Raw genomic sequence first — 17841 nt, 5'->3', positions numbered from 1 at the left:
CACACACAGCAGAGACTGAAAAAGAAAAGGGCTAAAAATGTAAAATAAAGCCAAGACTGCTGCAGAGCTTTTCAAAGCAAGTAAATATCCTTGAGAGAAGCTAAAAACTGACTGGTGTGGGAAGGAAGTTCAGAATGGGTATACAAATCCTTGAGCTTCAGAAGACTATAAGCAGCAAACAATAGTATGATAATGACACCAAAAATCCATACACATCGGAAGCACTTTAAAATGAAAGCATATGCTGCTAATTGTATAACACTAGAAACCACTTAATTAGTAGGTATTGTACAAGGGACCAGTCACACCTACACATACCATGTGCAGTGAATACCTTTACTGAAGTCCCACATTTACTCCCCGGTACAGTGTGGATAAGATTACAGCTTACAGTCCTATACACACCTGGGAATCCTATGAATGCTCACCTGAGAGTAGCACACAAGGCCACCATCAGCATGGACAATGATCAGGGATGGAGGAAATTGTGGTCCAGCAACATCAGGAGGACTACAGGTTCTCCAGCTCTATCTAAGGGACCTCTCAAGGGAGAACTGAATGTGCAGGGGACATATTTAAAATTAACAGGTAAACATAATCTTTTCCTTTTACATTTACATACATAATCTACTTATTCTTCTATACATATTAATCTACTCTATATTATAATTGACTTTCCCCTACCTCTTAACAGCTTCATCTTCTCTCTTTATTTCATTTTCTTTTGTACTGTGTTCTCATATAAAAAAAAGGTAAAGGACCATTAGGTCCAGCCATGACCAACTCTGAGGTTGCAGCACTCATCTCGCTTTATTGGCCAAGGGAGCCGGCGTACAGCTTCCGGGTCATGTGGCCAGCATGACTAAGCCGCTTCTGGTGAACCAGAGCAGCGCACGGAAACACCGTTTACCTTCCCGCCGGAGGTAAACCTATTTATCTACTTGCACTTTGACGTGCTTTCGAACTGCTAGGTTGGCACCTTTTCTTTGTATAAGATATCTCCTCTGATTGTCTTTTATTTTGTGAAATTTATTCTAGGCACACCCGTTTGGATTTGGGAACCATGTTTACACATATAACTTTTAAAACAATCCTGTTCTTTTTTCACCTTTAAACTTGAGCGATTTCCTATTGATTCTGTCATTTTGGCAAATTCAATGTATTCACACTATTGCTTTTGCCACTCTTCCTTAGTTGGTATCACATCCCCTTTCCAATACTTGGCAATTACCGTATTTTTTGCTCTATAAGACTCACTTTTTCCTTCCTAAAAAGTAAGGAGAAATGTGTGTGCGTCTTATGGAGCGAATGCAGGCTGCACAGCTATCCCAGAAGCCAGAACAGCAAGAGGGATTGCTGCTTTCGCTGCACAGCAATCCCTCTTGCTGTTCTGGCTTCTGAGATTTAGAATATTTTTTTTCTTGTTTTCCTCCTCCAAAAACTAGGTGCGTCTTATGATCTGGTGCGTCTTATAGAGCGAAAAATACGGTAATACTCTAGCCGTAGTTGTTGCATAAAGCAACACTCTTTTACTTACTCTAGGAATGTTTATTGGGGGGACAGATTCATTTCTTCCAACAAAGTTTGATCTCCAAGTGAAGCCTTCTTAGATGAGGTGCTTATACTCCAGCACTGCCTCTTTCCTGGATAATGTTGAACTTCAATGTTGGCCTAGAACCTTACGGTTTCCTCTTCTTCATTACGTCCCTCTTGGCTCATTACCTGTGCTGAGATGGGGCCCCAGGCAAGGAGGCAGTTGGCTGCTTGGGACCCCATACTCAAGAGCAGAGGCCTCTCTAGATCCCTGTTTGGGTTACTTGGTAGGCAAGTTCTGGCTAAGGGCCTTTGACTTGGGTCTAGCCTTTCTATGGCCTTCCTTGCTGCTCATTTTGAATGGGCCACAGTGGGGGTCATCATCACAACCACTTTGTGCAACTGAGTGGAGATCACCATCCTAACTACTTCCTGCAGGCTCATAGAATTACAGCGCACACTCCATGGGGTCTCTGCTGGTAGAGGCCAAGTGGGCAGCATTTGCTCCCATTGTAACACTTTGCTGTCCCCTACCCCCTGGAATAGATGTCAGCCTCCCTGCAATGCAGCGGGTCGGACTAGATTGACCCTTAGGGTACCTTCCTACTCTTCCAATTCTAAGATCTCAGCTATATGTGCTAAACTAAGAGACAGCACCCGGGTGGGGTGACTAATGCTGACCCGTGTCTCTGGTGGCGCTAGTCTTTGGAGCGAAAAGTCTGCCTTTCCCACTTGCATCCTCCTGCTTACTTTGCCCCACAGAATCCAGTTACAGCCATCAGTTCCTATCTGCATAGCACCACCCTGGGTCCAGAGCAGGAGTGGGGAACCTCAGGTCAAATGCAGTCCTCCAGGCCTCTCTTCCTGCCCCTCTGCACTCTCCCAGGCCACGTCAACTCTGCAAGCCACAACCCTCACTGGTCCTCCTGCCCCACGCCTTGAGCGCTTTTGCTTTGCTGAAATGTGCCCTTGTGTTGCGCTAATGCCTTTTGCGTGCCTGGATGGAGGGCGAAGATCAGTGTGGGGGCTGCAGAAACATCCTGCTTGCATGCCTGGATTGTACAAAGATAAGGGCCACAACTGTTTTCTTTGTCCATGGAGTTTTCTTGGCAGGGATACTGGAGTGGCTTGCCAGTTCCTGCTCCAGGTGGATCACATGAAACTGAGGCTCCAATACCTTGGCCACCTCATGAGAAGAGAAGACTCCCTGGAAAAGACCCTGATGTTGGGAAAGATTGAGGGCACAAGAAGAAGGCGACGACAGAGGATGAGATGGTTGGACAGTGTTCTCGAAGCTACCAGCATGAGTTGGGTCAAACTGCGGGAGGCAGTGGAAGACAGGAGTGCCTGGCGTACTCTGGTCCATGGGGTCACGAAGAGTCGGACACGACTAAACGACTAAACAACAACAAAGGACCACAACCACTACTCCAGCCATTTTTGCCTCTGGCAAATGGCCCATAGAAGGTTGCCTTTGAGGGAATGCAGGTTGGAAATAGTTTCCCCCACCCTGGTCCGGAGCATGCCAGAACGCCGGGAGCACAGCGAGGTAACATTTTTGCAGCCTTCCTCACGGTACATTTCCGAAGCGGCCTTTGCTAGTAAACAAATGCCAATCCTCGATCTATTCAGAGGTCATTCTGAAAATCTCACATTCTTTCCCCGAACAACAGGATTAGACAACAATGGTGAAATACCTGTGAGCTGATTTATAGTTAGCATTCCCAGAATTCTTGTTGTGCCTGGAGGAGTGCCTGTGCACCTTCTCATTGGTTTATAGTTAGCATTTTTGGTCTCTCTCTCACACAGCCCAGTCTCAGGCTTTTGTTTTGTGCAAAGGTTTTCATGATGGGTGAACCTCGGGGCTGAAGTCCAGGACTTTGCAGCCCAAGGGACCTCCCCCCCCCCACAAAATGACCACCTGGAGAGCTGCAGGTGTTGGAGGCAGCAGCAAACAAGCTTGATATCAGCACCTAGGCTGAAATAAACATGCCATTTTAATCCCTCTGGTCATAATGGAGCTATGGTTCCAGTTAGTGTTCAAAACTGCACATATTCAGAGTGTTGTAGTATAGAGGTGCTGTCCTGTGCTGCTGGTGAATCTGATGAGGAGTGAAGCAGCGATAACTCCGAGATGCATATGCACGTAAAGGCATCACTGGTCTCTGGGGACAGCCTCCACAGGTGGGTATTTTGGCCTCTTTCATTATTTGCATTGCAATCCTATCCATGCCTATCCAGAAGACACAATAAGTTCAATGGAGCTTATTCTCAGGTTAAGTGTGTATATACAGTAAAGGAAGACAGAAGTGCCTGGCGTGCTCTGGTCCATGGGGCCACGAAGAGTCGGACACGACTAAACAACAAATACAGTAAAGGTAAAGGGACCCCTGACCATTGGGTCCAGTTGTGACTGACTCTGGGGTTGCGGCGCTCATCTCGCTTTATTGGCTGAGGGAGCCGGCATACAGCTTCCGGGTCATGTGGCCAGCATGACTAAGCCGCTTCTGGCGAACCAGAGCAGCACACGGAAACACCGTTTACCTTCCCGCCGGAGCGGTACCTATTTATCTACTTGCACTTTGACGTGCTTTCGAACTGCTAGGGTGGCAGGAGCAGGGACTGAGCAACGGGAGCTCACCCCGTCGCGGGGATTCAAACCGCCGACCTTCTGATCGGCAAGTCCTAGGCTCAGTGGTTTAACCCACAGCGCCACCCGCGTCCCTGTGTATATACAGTACTGCAGCCTTAATGAATGTGCTTGTCCCATGGCACAGCCACAGCTAGAATTACTCTTGCACTATAACATGTCTGCTGTTTTATTTTGGGGGAGGAGTGTCTGGAGTCTGAAAAACACTGGTGTAAATCAACGGGAGTACAAATTTAATCACTGTGTGGTGTTAAAAATAAATTCTGCACGATACTACACAGCCCCATGCATGTCTACTCAGAAGTTAAGCTCCACTGTGTGCATCCTGACAGTGTTTACTCAAAATTAAGCCTCACTGAGTTCTATTTAACTCTTACAAGAATCCTGTGCGGTAGGTTAGGCTAAGAGGAGGAACTCTTCATGGCAGATGGAGATCTGAATTCGAGTCTCCCTGGTCCTAGTCCAGGACAGTATAGCACACAAGCTTACATCAGAAATATATTTTGTTACCAGAGATATTTTCAGTTCATGTATGTACTACTATTTTTAGGTGCCCTTTGTAAGCCAAAGAAAACACCACTGAGCAATATTCATATTTAAGCAAGCACATTGCCATGCTTCGTGGGTTAATTGCTGCAATAATTTGAAAAATGAAGATGTGCAGCATTGCTTAAATTGCAGGTATTTGATCATTACAAAATGAACTGCTTCACCCCACCACATTCTTTCAGCCCTGGAATTTTCTGAGAACCTAATGGTTTTCTTGCTCTCTTCCAAGATGGGGTTTCCTTTCAATTCCTTAATAAATTACCGTATTTTTTGCTCTATAAGACTCACTTTTTCCCTCCTAAAGAGTAAGGGGAAATGTGTGTGCGTCTTATGGAGCGAATGCAGGCTGCGCAGCTATCACAGAAGCCAGAAAGCAAGAGGGATTGCTGCTTTCACTGCGCAGCGATCCCTCTTGCTGTTCTGGCTTCTGAGATTCAGAATTTTTTTTTCTTGTTTTCCTCCTCCAAAAACTAGGTGCGTCTTTTGGTCTGGTGCGTCTTATAGAGCGAAAAATACGGTATTTTCATTGACACCACTTGAAGTTTAAAATGAATACTTATGTAACTGGCAGCACAGTTGAAATACCAAACATATTCTGTTTGTGGAGTCACTTTTTTATGGAACATGGCAGTTTGGAATATTTAGGCAGTTTGGAATATCTATATTATAGGTATTAGGGTTGTAGGGTTGTATCCAACAATGTCAAACCCAGAATAGGCCCACAGACTTAAGCTTTACTCTGGGTATGACTTTGTTGTATTTACACACAGTGAGGGACTGTAATACAATCCGGCCGTCTATGGGTAAGCTCCATGCTATGTATGTCTTAGTTCAGTGATGGGGAACCTGTTTCCCTCCAGCTGTTGGATCCCCACTCCCATCAGCTCCAGCCAGCAAAGCCAATGATCAAGGATGATGGGGGTTGTAGCCACTGCTAAAAAATGATACTGAGCTGTACTATGACCATTGATCTGACCCAGAATAAGGCAGCTTTCCCAGAATTGCAACCTTAATAATTATACAGTGGTACCTCGTGTTACATACGCTTCAGGTTACATACACTTCAGGTTTCAGACTCTGCTAACCCAGAAAAAGTACCTCGGGTTAAGAACTTTGCTTCAGGATGAGAACAGAAATTGTGCGGTGGCGGTATGGCAGCAGCGGGAGGCTCCATTAACTAAAGTGGTGCTTCAGGTTAAGAACAGTTTCAGGTTAAGAACAGACCTCCAGAATGAATTAAGTACTTAACCTGAGGTACCACTGTACTGGTAAGCAACATTAATGTTTCTGAATATTTTTGATGATACCAATGTAAATATATACTGTATTGTCAAAAGAATTGATCTTAAATATGAATAGTCATTGCAACTCAATGGAAAACAGTCCCAAATCTTAGACTGGATGCTTGGTACTGCTCACTCTGGAATATAGCTATTATGGAGAAAATAATTTCGGCAAGGACCAGAACCTACAGCCACTTTTTATACGATTTGGCATTCCTTTGGGGATATATACAGTGGAACCATCATTTTCAAGACAATTCTCCTCAAGCCTGGCAAATCTGGAACAATAGTTGATGATCTGATAAGGTTGATTGCCTTTACTTGAACTTTGATAGTTTAACTCACGTGCAACTACTGATTCTATGCGCCTATTGTGTTGTTTTTCATCTTTTATTTTTCATGTTGTTTTAACTATCCTCTCTGTTTCTTTCCGCAGGGGAAACGAGTCCTGCATTGCAGCGGGGTCGCGGTCCCTTCCAATATCCACCATTATAAAATGGAGTTAATTTTTATTTTAAAAAAACTTTGCAAAACAGCAACAATTATTATTACCACTGTTATCCCGGTAATCAACATGGCTTAATAACGACTCGCGACCCAAGCAGACCCGCAACAGGTCCCAAGCCGCTTCTTTAACGCGCTATTTATCAGCGCAGCCGGGATCGTGCGAACAAGACCGCGGCAGCCGAGGCGCGGGACGTCCAGCGGGGCCCCGCCCACCCCGCGCTTGACGAGCAGGGCCCCGCCCCGCCCCTTTTCTTCCCCCGCTGGAATGCTGAAGGGGAGGGAGGCGGAATGACGCCGGAGCCCGGGTCACGTGGCACGAGTGGAATGCTAACAATGTAGCGAATGTCCCAACTGTGCCCGGCCGCCGCCGCATTCGGAGCCCGAAAGGGGGAAAGGGAAGAATGGAGACGGAGCGGGACGCTGGGGGCGGCGGCAGCAGTCGAGGCAGCGGCAGGAGGCAGCGGAGAGGAGTCACGGCGGCGGCCCCCTGATTCTCCCGCGGGCACCGAGAGAGGGAGGGGGCTGCGTGCGGGGAACCCCCTTCCCCGCTCGACCAAGACGGTAAGGGGGTTGTTGGAGGGGTGGGGCAAGGGGGCTTCCCTCTGGTGGAGCAGGCTGAGCCCTTCCACCTGCCCCTCCCGCCCCGTTCGGCATTACTTCGCAGCTTTCTGGCTCCTTCTCTTCTTTCTTTAAAGGGGATTTTTGCAGAAGTTGCGCAGGGATTTTAGAAGGGGCGGCTTTCCCGGGGGAATCCTGAAGTTGTTCTTTAAAAAAAAAAGAAAAAGGCATCCACGCGACGCGATTTATTATTCCGGGAAGGGAAAGAGGCCGGGAGGGAGCTGGGCAGAGCGGCTCTTCTTGGAAGGAGAGCGGGGGAGTTCCTCAGAGGGAGCGGCGGAGGGCAGCTGCTTTGGCCAAGAAGCGGAAAGTGGCCGCCTACTCGACGGCGTGTGCTAAGGACACGGGCCGTGCGGGGGGGGGGAGGACTTGGCAAGCCAGGGCTGGGCGAAGATGCCGTTGTGAGGAGGGAGCCCTGTGGGCCCAGACCTCGGGGGCTCGACGGAGGAAAGCGGCCCGCGAAAGCATCTTCCCGTTTTCAAGGCTGCTCGGGACCAAATCCCCGCGCTGGATGGTGGCTGCCGGCAGCCCCAGAAGCGGCTGGGGTGGAGAAAGTGGTATCTGTGGCAACAGGATTTGCTGGCAAGCCGAGGGAGGGTTGGGATTCTGGCCCGCCGCTTCCCTTTTGCTTTGCTAAGTGGAGCGCTAGTTGCTGACCAGGGAGCCTCGTCGGCTAAAACTTAAGGTTTTTAGAGGGTGTTGCGCAGCATGCAGAAGAGGAAGAGCGAGCGTGTTCTGGATTACTTGACGTGCCCTTGTATCTGGATTTAGGGGCTGAACTGGCCGTGGTGTCAACCGCTGGTGGAGCCAGTTGCCCCGTAAGCGTTTCCACACGGTCCCCTATGGGAGCGTTTACACGCCCAGGTAAGCCCGTTCGTGTGTGTAGCGTTAGCTCGTCCAGGGAGAGGTGGCTCGGGCAGTTGAGCCGACGGCGGCGTGTTAATTTCTACACGCGAATGGGGCTTCTTCCGTGGTAAAGGGACGGTCGGAAGAGATGCGGAACATGATGGGCAATATTTTAACCCGTGGCAAGTCTTAAGGTCCAAGTCAGCCTTTACGCAGGGGAGGGGCGTGTGCGCGTCCGCTCCTTAAAAAAAATAAAATCACATGTGGGATTTTGTTGTGTCCTTTCGGTGTAGAACAGGGCAATTTCTAATTCGCCGCGCGAGCCTGGGTTTCATTATAATTATTATTTTTTGAGGATGTGGCGCGGAAGGGACAGGAGACGGGGCTTTCCTGCCCGGTCCTGTGCGCGATTCCTCGGAAGTTCCGCGGGGCTTGGCGCTCCAGGAGCGGCCGAGCGACCTTCGCTTCTTCCTGTTGCCCAGCGCCACACCTCCCGTGGGCTGTGGAAGCGGGGAGGAAAGGGGGGAGGATTGCGCTTCCACTTAAAGCCTTTCCAGAGAGGCCTTTGCACGGGCGCGGGGGAGGGAGTCGCCGTGAGCCTGTGTGCGCCCGGCCGCTGTCGCGCTCGCCCTCTGCTACAGCGCGGCGCTCCCTTTGCTTTTGCTCGAGGCCTCTCGCGGCTCCCCGGCCGGAAGAAACGAGCAAACTTTTCCCCCAGCCCTTGGAAGTCGGACGGCGCTGCGCGGAGGGGAGTGGCGCCTTGGCCGCTTGCTCGAGTCCCAGTTCTGGGCCGGGGGAAATCTTGGAGCGGTTGCCTCCGTCGCCCATCCCTTCTGCCCGGGCCTCGCCTTCCCGGCTTCTCTTCACCCGCTTTGGAGTATATATTGGTGACCGTGTGACAGCTGAGCCCAGCCGCAGGACCTTCCTTCCTTGCTTTCCCAACCCCGGCCCCTCTGTCTTGGAGAAGGGCCCTGCAACCTCTCCTCAGTGTGGGCTTGAGGGGCGCGACTGGGGCTGAAGTTTGAAGCGGGAAAAGGTTGGGGCTTGCTCTCGGCGCCAAAGCAGATCTCCAATGTTTTCATTGCTCCTGGGCCTTCACGGGAGAATCTTGTGCATGGTTTGGGGAAAAGTGGATAGAGATGTTTTTCTTTGGGGCAGGCTCACCAGGTGAGGCAGTAGCCTCAGGTGGCATGGTCTACAGCGTAAGCACATCGCAGTGTCCATCTATCTCCTCCTTTTGCTGATGTAGATCTTCCCTCACGCATTCCTGGGTGGGGAGGGGGCCCTTTGTCATTTTGGGGGTGTGCCAGATGCCAAAATATCATCTTCTTTTCTACCTCATAATATTAGAACTCCCCACCCCGTCATCCAGTGAAGCTGAAGGGTGGGAGGGAAATTCAGGATAGCCCCAAAGGAAGCAGTTCCTCACACAGCATATAACTGAGCCGTAGAAAATGCTATAACCAGATGTATGGATGGCCACCAATTCGGATGACTTTAGAAGGGGAAGAGGTATATTCATATTCTATAAGGCTCTCGGTGGCTACTAGTCATAGTGACTGTGGATGCTTCCAAATACCAATTGCTAGAGGTCACAAGCAAGAGTGCTGTTGTGCTTATGTCCTGCTTGTGAGTTCCTATGGGCAACTGGTTGGATATTGGGAGAGCAAAATGCAGGGCTAGATATGCCTTTGGTCTGAGCCAGCGGTGCTCTTCTTACATTCTTAGAACATTTTCACAAATGACATTTTATTTGCTGCAGTTTCTACCACAGATGTAAATCCGATATTGCTGTGAGAAATTTGGCTTTAAAATTGACAGTCTTTTACTTTCCATTCCACATTAGTTAGCAGGAGAGAGGACCAGAGAAGAGGTTCCTTTGCAGATTTTTGAGAGCGAGACATCACTGTGTGCTAGAAGTTGAAGGGGGACCTAGCTTCATCAGGTCAGGTGACTAGCCATGGAGACATGGGTGGTAGGGAAGCAGTTGATGGCTTGGGTCTATTTCTTTCTGGCAGATGCATTTTCAGACAATCATTTTCTTTCCTTATATCTTTCACCACCACTTTTTCTCCCAAGTTACAAGGATGTTAGTAGTTTCAGAGGACTCTTATCATTCTTATAGAGCACTCTGGGAGTTCTCACTTGAAACAGACAAGCAAAATGCTGCTGATAACATTTTCATCTCTTGTGAAGGCTCTTTAGGAAAGCTCAATCCACGATAACTATCTTAGGCAGAATGCATAAAGAAAGCCAATTCTTCCGCAGTTTCAGTTGTTCTTTATGCAGATTTCTGCGTAACTTGAAAGTTACACAATTAGCAGTTTGTTCAGCAAAAAAAAAAAAATTGGTTGTTTTGCAGAATTGTAGCAATTGTTATTATGTGGGATATTAAGCAGTGCTGAATTGTTCTTTAAAAAAGTGAGATTCATTATGCTCTGTGAAGTTCCGTAATAAAGGAACTTTTGCCAGCTGCAATTTGTATAGGCATTTCTATACTGCAGGTTTATTTGTGTTTGCAATGTTGTGTTGCATAGCTTGGGGTGCATATAGCTGATATTTCCAGGGTTTCCATGTTAAGAGCATATGCTGCATCTGTGGGCAGATTATCCTGGGCCAAACGGGATGTCTTTAGGGACATGTGGGAATGGCTCACAGCCCATGATTCTGCATTTGTTTGTACATATTGAGGTCACGCTGGGACAACTGGGCTCTTGCTTTTCTCTTTTTCATCTGAGCTCTCACGAGAATTGTGTAATCCTCTTCTTATTCCACATGTCTAGCATACTAGTGACTATAGCGTAGGAGCAATTGGTGTCATGGGTAACTCGTCTGGCAAAACATTGCTGTGTTGCACAATTGAACGGCATATTGATGGAGATGGGGATTGAGGGTGTTGAAAAAGACCAGCTACGTGGAAATGAAGTCACCGGGGTATGTATGTGCCTCACCTTTTTAAACCAGGGAAGTGGATCAGACAGGTAACAAAGACCAGCAGTCTCTTCCTATTCTGCATAGCCAGAACAATGGGATCTGTCTGTGCTGTGTCCTAGTCATCAACTGTACATTCACCACAGACAAGCAAATCTCCCTTTACACACAGCGTGTTTCAGTTTTGCGTTGGACTGGAAACTGTAGAATTCCCCATGCAGACAGTCCTTACTGAACCCTTTATCCTTTTTGGGCTGCAATTGCTCACCAACCCATGCTTCATTCCCAAGCATGGTAGACTGAATTCCCCACCTATCACTGCCTATCTCCTCTATAGCACTATTTGGTTGGCTTTCTGTTTGCTGTACGCTGATGGTGTAATAATAATAATAATAATAATGATAATAATAATACTGTAGCATCAGGCAGTACTTTTCTTGCCCCTTTTATCACCTCTGCTGTTCTTGAGCAGAAGATGCTAGTACAAAAAAAAGTGGTAGGACTTTTCTATGGTTCACCAGAGGACCATCGCTGGTGCGTGTGTGTGATAGAACCATATAGACAGAATTCTTTGATAAATGCAATAACTCCACATCACAGAAATCTAGAGAGAACTTTACAGTACGTCCACTGAGTTGTAAGAAGCAGAAGAGTGCTAGTCTTTTTTATGGCCATTGTAAAACATCCAGTGTTTAATTCCACACCCCAAGCGAGAAGGTCATGTGCCTGGATTTACCTCTTTGTTCCCCAATATTAATCTGCTGCAAATAAGTTATTAAAGCTTGGAGACACCCAAATCATATTGGAGCTCATTTGTGTGTCAAGGACAGTGCATGCAATTTGATGTGTAATTTGAGGGAGAGTCACTGCCCTGAAGAGCTTAACGTCTAGACTAATAAGATTGACAGATAGCTCATCTATGCTCGAGTAAAAGTGCATAGAGCACCAGAATAATCTGTTCATATTCTCCAGTGCTTGAAATCCCTGCAGCTATTGGCAGAGGAAGGGGGACTTTCCCCTTTGTCTCATCTCACTGCTCGGGAATCTGGAATCATAGTTGGACAAAATATGCCTCCTCTCCCATGCAGAGCCATATTTTACTCCCACTCTCAGAGGTCTTGGATGGAAGAAAAATTGCTTAATCTTGTTTTGCACACTCCTTTTAGAAACTTGGGTTATGGTATTTCTGAGGTGCCTGTGAAATTTGGCTGCAGGAAAATCTGACTTTGGAAACTGCCATGGCCTGATTTATGCAAGCAGCAAGGTGGCATCTCTTTGGAAATGCACATGCGTTTGCCGTGCTGTTGCAACCCCACTTTCAGGCATTTTGCTGTAGGATCTATAGAATTGCATGGTGAGCCTTCTTACACAGAACATGAAGCAGCCTCCACTCAGTGAGAAACAACCATGCTGTCACTTGTGTCAGTTCTGAGAAGTGTTCCAGTGTTTTGCCAACTCTGAACATCTCCGCACATGCTTTTCAAAAAAGTGAGGGGCAGGTATTCTGGACAAAGGCCTTGTTTTAAGGAATGTGACCCTTTCGTTGTTAGCCATAAAGTGCATGAGTGCAATTAGCAGTGTTTCACTGGTACCTGTTCGTTGCCTGTTTGCACTGAAAATGTAGGAGGTCATGGCACACGACAGATGCAGATGGAGTGTTGGTGTCTAGGTTTTGCTTTGTTCCCTCGTTCCTAGTTATGTGAGAACTCAAGTTTATGGTTCAGTTTGAATGCTGCAGTCTGAAGCATGAGTGTGGGAAACATCCTGTGGAGATATATACATTGAAGCTAGGATGCAAGGAATATGTATGCCTTGTAGAATGCATTGTGCATTCTCTGCAACTTCAGGTTCTTCTCACTGTCAAACGCAACCGTTCTGCTCTTTAAACAGAAGCTAAAGCAATGGCTGCAGTGGCAAATGAAAGTTTCATCCACATGCATGGTTCTCCTTTCTGTTTCTTCTTTAGATTATCTGCACAGTTTACTGTTCCCTCACTTGCTCATCTCAGCCTTTTGGGATCCTAGCCCAAGTACGAACCTTTTCAGGAGAATTTGTCTGTTCCTTGAAGGTTACTGCACCCCTATCTGTAATATTGTGGGCCAGGAAAAGATAACAGGAGTGTGATATGGCATTATTTCAGTAGCTGCATCAGTATTCCTTTGTAAAGCCTGCAGTTCCTGGTTATTCCATTCAGGGAAAGGAGGAGGAACAGCCTATATCCCAACAAGGCCCCCAAAAACCTGTGCTGATGAGCCTTAAAAGAAATATTAAAAAACAAATAGGAGAAACAGTTTGAAAAATAAGAAATCAAATATTCGAGGGGCCCCAAGGGGATCAAAATTGCATGTTAATAAAACCCACACTTTAATGTAAGCAGCGATACTTTTGTTGATTTGCTTTTTCAAAGGAAGAATGGATGAAGTTGGCACCTTCTTGTAAATGTAAAAAACTGATGGGGAGACACTTTGCTCTTTGGTGGTGAGCTTTGCTTTTGGTCTGTAGTAAAGCCCCAGTGGAATCTGGTTTGGATTTTGAATGTGGGTTAATTTTCTAGTTGCTGCGCTATTTTCATTCACTGCAGGTATTTGATTAATGTTATTTCCGTGCCACTTTCCATTCAGATGAATCCCAAAGCGACTTACAAGTAATAAACAACGGCAACATAGTGAAACGTAACAGAACATCACAAATGCAGCAAATAAGTCGTATGAAATAATTAACAAATCATCAGTAAAACCTGATATTTCACTCTCTTCAGGTTAATTCAATCCCTTTTTTCAGTCTTCTTTTCCCTTTCACCTTGATTCTTTTTCCATATTCTCCCCAAATATTTTTTTGGGGGGGGGGATAAATAAATACATTAGAGCTAAAATACTAACAAAATGAAAATACATTGCTGCCGGTAAAAACCCTGATGCAAAATACCAAGCCATGAGGGATAGACAATCGCCTTCTGTATAGGGGCATGTCCCTGCCTCTGTTGGCATCGTCTTGAAGACTGTCTGTTTGCATGTGGCTCCGGAGAGTGAAGAAACCCACGAACAGTTTTATCACGCCTACCCTGCTGATCATGCCGTTTTGGGCTCTCCTCCAGAGGAATGTGGACTGTTTGCACCAGCTGTGTGTGCTAGAGCCAGTTTTGCCTCCGTGTTGATGGAAGGCTTGTCCTCGGCACAAGTTTTCATGTACAGTATATAGTTCTGTTCCTCCCCCTCTTCCCTGCTCCCCCACCTTTTCTGGAGATTGCTTTTTCCTGTTTTATAAAGAAAGTAGTTCGGTGGTAAGGAATGTGACCAAAATCTAAATCCTAAACACAATTGCTTGGAAGCAGTAAAGTTCTATATACATTTGTTTAGGATTTAGGGGAGTGGAACCTCAGGAATCAAATGAGCCCACACTGTCTGGTCCTCAGAACTCTCCCCAGGACCTTGCAGAGCCTGCTGGGCAACACCAGGTTCTATTTTTTACTTATCCTCTTTTTACTTTATCCTCTTTTACTTATCCTTTTTTTACCACTGGCATATGGCCCTTGGAAGGGTATCTAGAAGGGAATGAGACCCTCCAGTGGAAAAAAGGTTCCCCACTGTAAATAATGCAATCGATATTTAGAAAATTCTCATATGTGCGTGCTGTTGAAATGAATGGGAATTGTACAAGAGCTCAGAAACAGCAGAATCATAAAATTGCAGAGTTGGAAGGGACCATGAGGGCCACCTGGTCCAAAGCCTTTGTAATGCAGTGTCAGTGTGGTGTAGTGGTTAAGAGCAGTGGACTCATAATCTGGTGAACCGGGTTCGCTTCCCCGCTCCTCCACATGCAGCTGCTGGGTGACCTTGGGCTAGTCACACTTCTCTGAAGTCTCTCAGCCCCACTCACCTCACAGAGTGTTTGTTGTGGGGAGGAAGGGAAAGGGGAATGTTAGCCGCTTTGAGACTCCTTCGGGTAGTGATAAAGCGGGATATCAAATCAAAACTCTTCTACTTCTTCTTCTTTCACCCAGCCTGGGGCTCCAACCCACAACCATGAGATTAAGACCTACCGACTGAGCTAGAAACCTATTGTTTGTAGCTAATTTGTCCCCAGAAGAGCAAAGAGACTCAGGCTAGGTACAAATCATATATTTAAAGCGCATTCACATACCCAAATAATCCTGGGAACTTTAGTTTATTCCCCCACAGAGCTAAGAACTGCTTTTTTAATGAGCTAATATATTTGTGTTGAGATGTGCACCAGTCTGTTATGTGTAAGAAGGGTCAGGGACAAAGCCCATAAAGAACGCAGGAGACTTCTGGATCAAGCCACTGTCCTATCTAGTTCAGCATCCTGGCCTCTCCGTGGCCACCCAGATTATTAGGAATTGATTTAGCGTTGCCATTACCCCAGGCACATCTCTTCTGCCGTTTCCCCCTTGTGCCTCCCTTCACCTGCTTTTGACTCAAGCAGCAAGAGTTTGGCTGGTACAGTTTAGCTGGCATAGTTGCGCCACCCCGAATTACTGCATCAATGAAAAATCTCCTGAATGTTTACTGGAATTCTTGAGCACGTCTAATGGCAAGATTACAATTTAAATAATATAGGCTGCCTTTTCCAGTTAAGACTCTGCCAGAGTGGCTTGCGATACCGTACCAACAAACCGATGTGAACATTAAGCCCGGCACAATAATAAAATGCTCGTTATTAAAACAATCCATGGTGTGCTTTACGATCCACACAAACACACCAGTAATGCATACACATTCCTGCAAAAGTAAATGAAGCCGCCTTTTCAGTTAAATATATCAGTTTCTATTTACCAATAAAAATTCTTGGCCATAATGGACAGAGACTGTTCCAAGTCTCCTCATAAATGGCATAAGTCATCATTCTTGGATTTATTTGTTTGTTATTTAGATATTTATAAACCTCACTTTCCAAAGAAATGTAACAAGGCACTGTACAACAGAAATGACAAGATCTCTATGGATTGTGGCTAGCGGTCTTTTGTATCTGGCTTCAGAAACTGGTCGTGGGAGGACACTGAGGCTGTGGAATAACTGGTAATGTCTCCATAGCCTCAGTGGTTGAGGGTGGAGTGTAAGGAATCAGGGGGCCTGTGAGGTAATTGGGGGCCCAAGTTGTTCAGAGCGTCATAAGTTGAATATTACCAAGTGCACATGTCTTTCTGATAACACACTACGGACAACATGTAACTGTGTGTCATCACAGAGGCACAGCTTTTCCAGTGCAGTTGTGCAGCAGTCCCCTTGCTTTTTTTGTTGCTCTGCACACCTTAGAGATGGGCTCTAAAGTTTCTCAGTAAAACTTGTAAATTGTGTTTGTGTGCGTGCGTGCGCATTTGTAAACACAGTGATTCCATTCTGGAAGTTCTCCTATCATTGCCAAATGCTGACTATTATTATTTGTTACTCCAAAAAGCTCAGAGCAGCATACATGAGATAAATCCAGGTTTTATATTCCCATGCACTCTGCTAAATTCTAATAAGAGTAACTTGCATGGCACAGCCTTGCATGGGTGTTTTGACTCCTTGATCCAGAACTAGCAGTCTGTTCACTGAGTACAGTTTTTTTACCTCATTTCCTCTATTATTGTGTTGTTATGCATTAAATTTGTTAGTGGCTTTATCTTGCCCAGGGCAGCCCAAAGTGACTCACAGCTAATTCTCTAGAACTCTCTCCTCGTTGAATCTCCCAGACGCCCAGTGCTCTTCAGGAAAAAGTTTTAAGAGCTTCTGGGGAAAGCGTTTTGTTTATTGTTGGATTGATTTAGTATAAAACTTCCTGGACAGTTTTAATTGTGACATATTTCCATATTCTGCATGCTCTTAATCTTATCTTTGTTCACCATTTTGGATTTCACAAGCAAAGCAGCAATAACATACCAGACTGACTCTTGGGAAGAATTCTTTTGATAAAGAAGAAGAGAACTGCATGACTATATCTGTGTTCTGCTTTCTTCCAGATACTGAATAGCAGCGAGATGGAAGTTTCGGGGTTCCCCTCTGTGTACAGAAATTCTGAAAACTCTGAACTGAAGAAGCTTGAAAGTGGCACCTGCTCCTTGAGACTTATGTAGTGTCATAGACATACCAGGGGACTTCGGAGAATACGGAAGTGTGACACAGTCTCCTCTCCAGTTTTACCATTTATGTTGGAACTACTATCAAGGGATTATGTTTTGCAGCCAACTGATACCTTCAGGAAGAACCGCGTTGAATGTCCCTTTGGTTTTATGCAAAAGAAGTTGGAATTTATGCTGAAACAAACCTGGATTAACCATGAGGCCAAAGACTTTTCCTGCTACCACTTACTCTGGGAACAGCAGACAAAGATTGCAGGAGATCCGGGAAGGTTTGAAGCAACCTACCAAATCTTCCAGCCAGGGATTGCCCGTTGGACCAGGAGGCGAAACTTCTCTGGACCCTAAAATTGCAGTAGGGAAAGATGCAGCCAGGCAGCAGCAAATGAGACCAGTTGCCAAGTTTGGGCCTTACCAGAAAGCACTGCGAGAAATCAGATATTCTTTGCTGCCCTTTGCTAATGAGTTGGGCACCACTTCTGCAACAGTTGAAGTTAATAGGCAGATGCTCCAGGAACTGGTGAATGCCGGGTGTGATCAGGTAAGCATTATATTAGAGCAAGCTGTATTAATCGGATAGTGATATTGGTGGAAATACAGGCATACAAGAACCAAGTTAAACACTCCCCCTCATTATGGTCCATGGGGTTGAGCATTGTGGTTCTGTTTACCACATGCTGATGTGCTTTGCCACAGCATTCACTCTGCCACGCTGAGTTGGGGATTGAAAGAGAATGGTTGACAGAATGAGCTGAAATACAGTCATACCTCGGGTTGAAGTAGCTTTGGGATGAGTATTTTCGGGTTGCACGCTGCGGCGACCCGGAAGTAACGGAGCGTGTTACTTC

General features: G+C 46.3%; 1 protein-coding gene across 2 annotated transcripts in view; it reads left to right on the top strand.

The window, feature by feature from the left end:
* The first annotated feature begins 6795 nt into the window (after positions 1-6795).
* Positions 6796-17841, top strand: part of LATS2 (large tumor suppressor kinase 2) — a 50593-nt gene continuing 39547 nt past the window's right edge. The window contains exons 1-2 of one of the 2 annotated variants that reach the window (XM_083436167.1): positions 6796-7083; positions 16877-17534. In XM_083436167.1, the coding sequence (XP_083292293.1) occupies positions 17193-17534 (342 nt within the window). In that variant the 5' untranslated portion in view covers positions 6796-7083; positions 16877-17192. Of the gene's footprint in view, positions 7084-7461; positions 8005-16876; positions 17535-17841 lie in introns of those variants that run through there. The other variant, XM_083436168.1, reaches the window with a different exon arrangement.

This window comes from Podarcis tiliguerta, assembly GCF_965153285.1.
Source record: "Podarcis tiliguerta genome assembly, chromosome: 4".
Classification (NCBI taxonomy): domain Eukaryota; kingdom Metazoa; phylum Chordata; class Lepidosauria; order Squamata; family Lacertidae; genus Podarcis; species Podarcis tiliguerta.
Note: the sequence above shows the minus strand (reverse complement) of the source record. Positions and strands in the feature narration are given on the sequence as shown.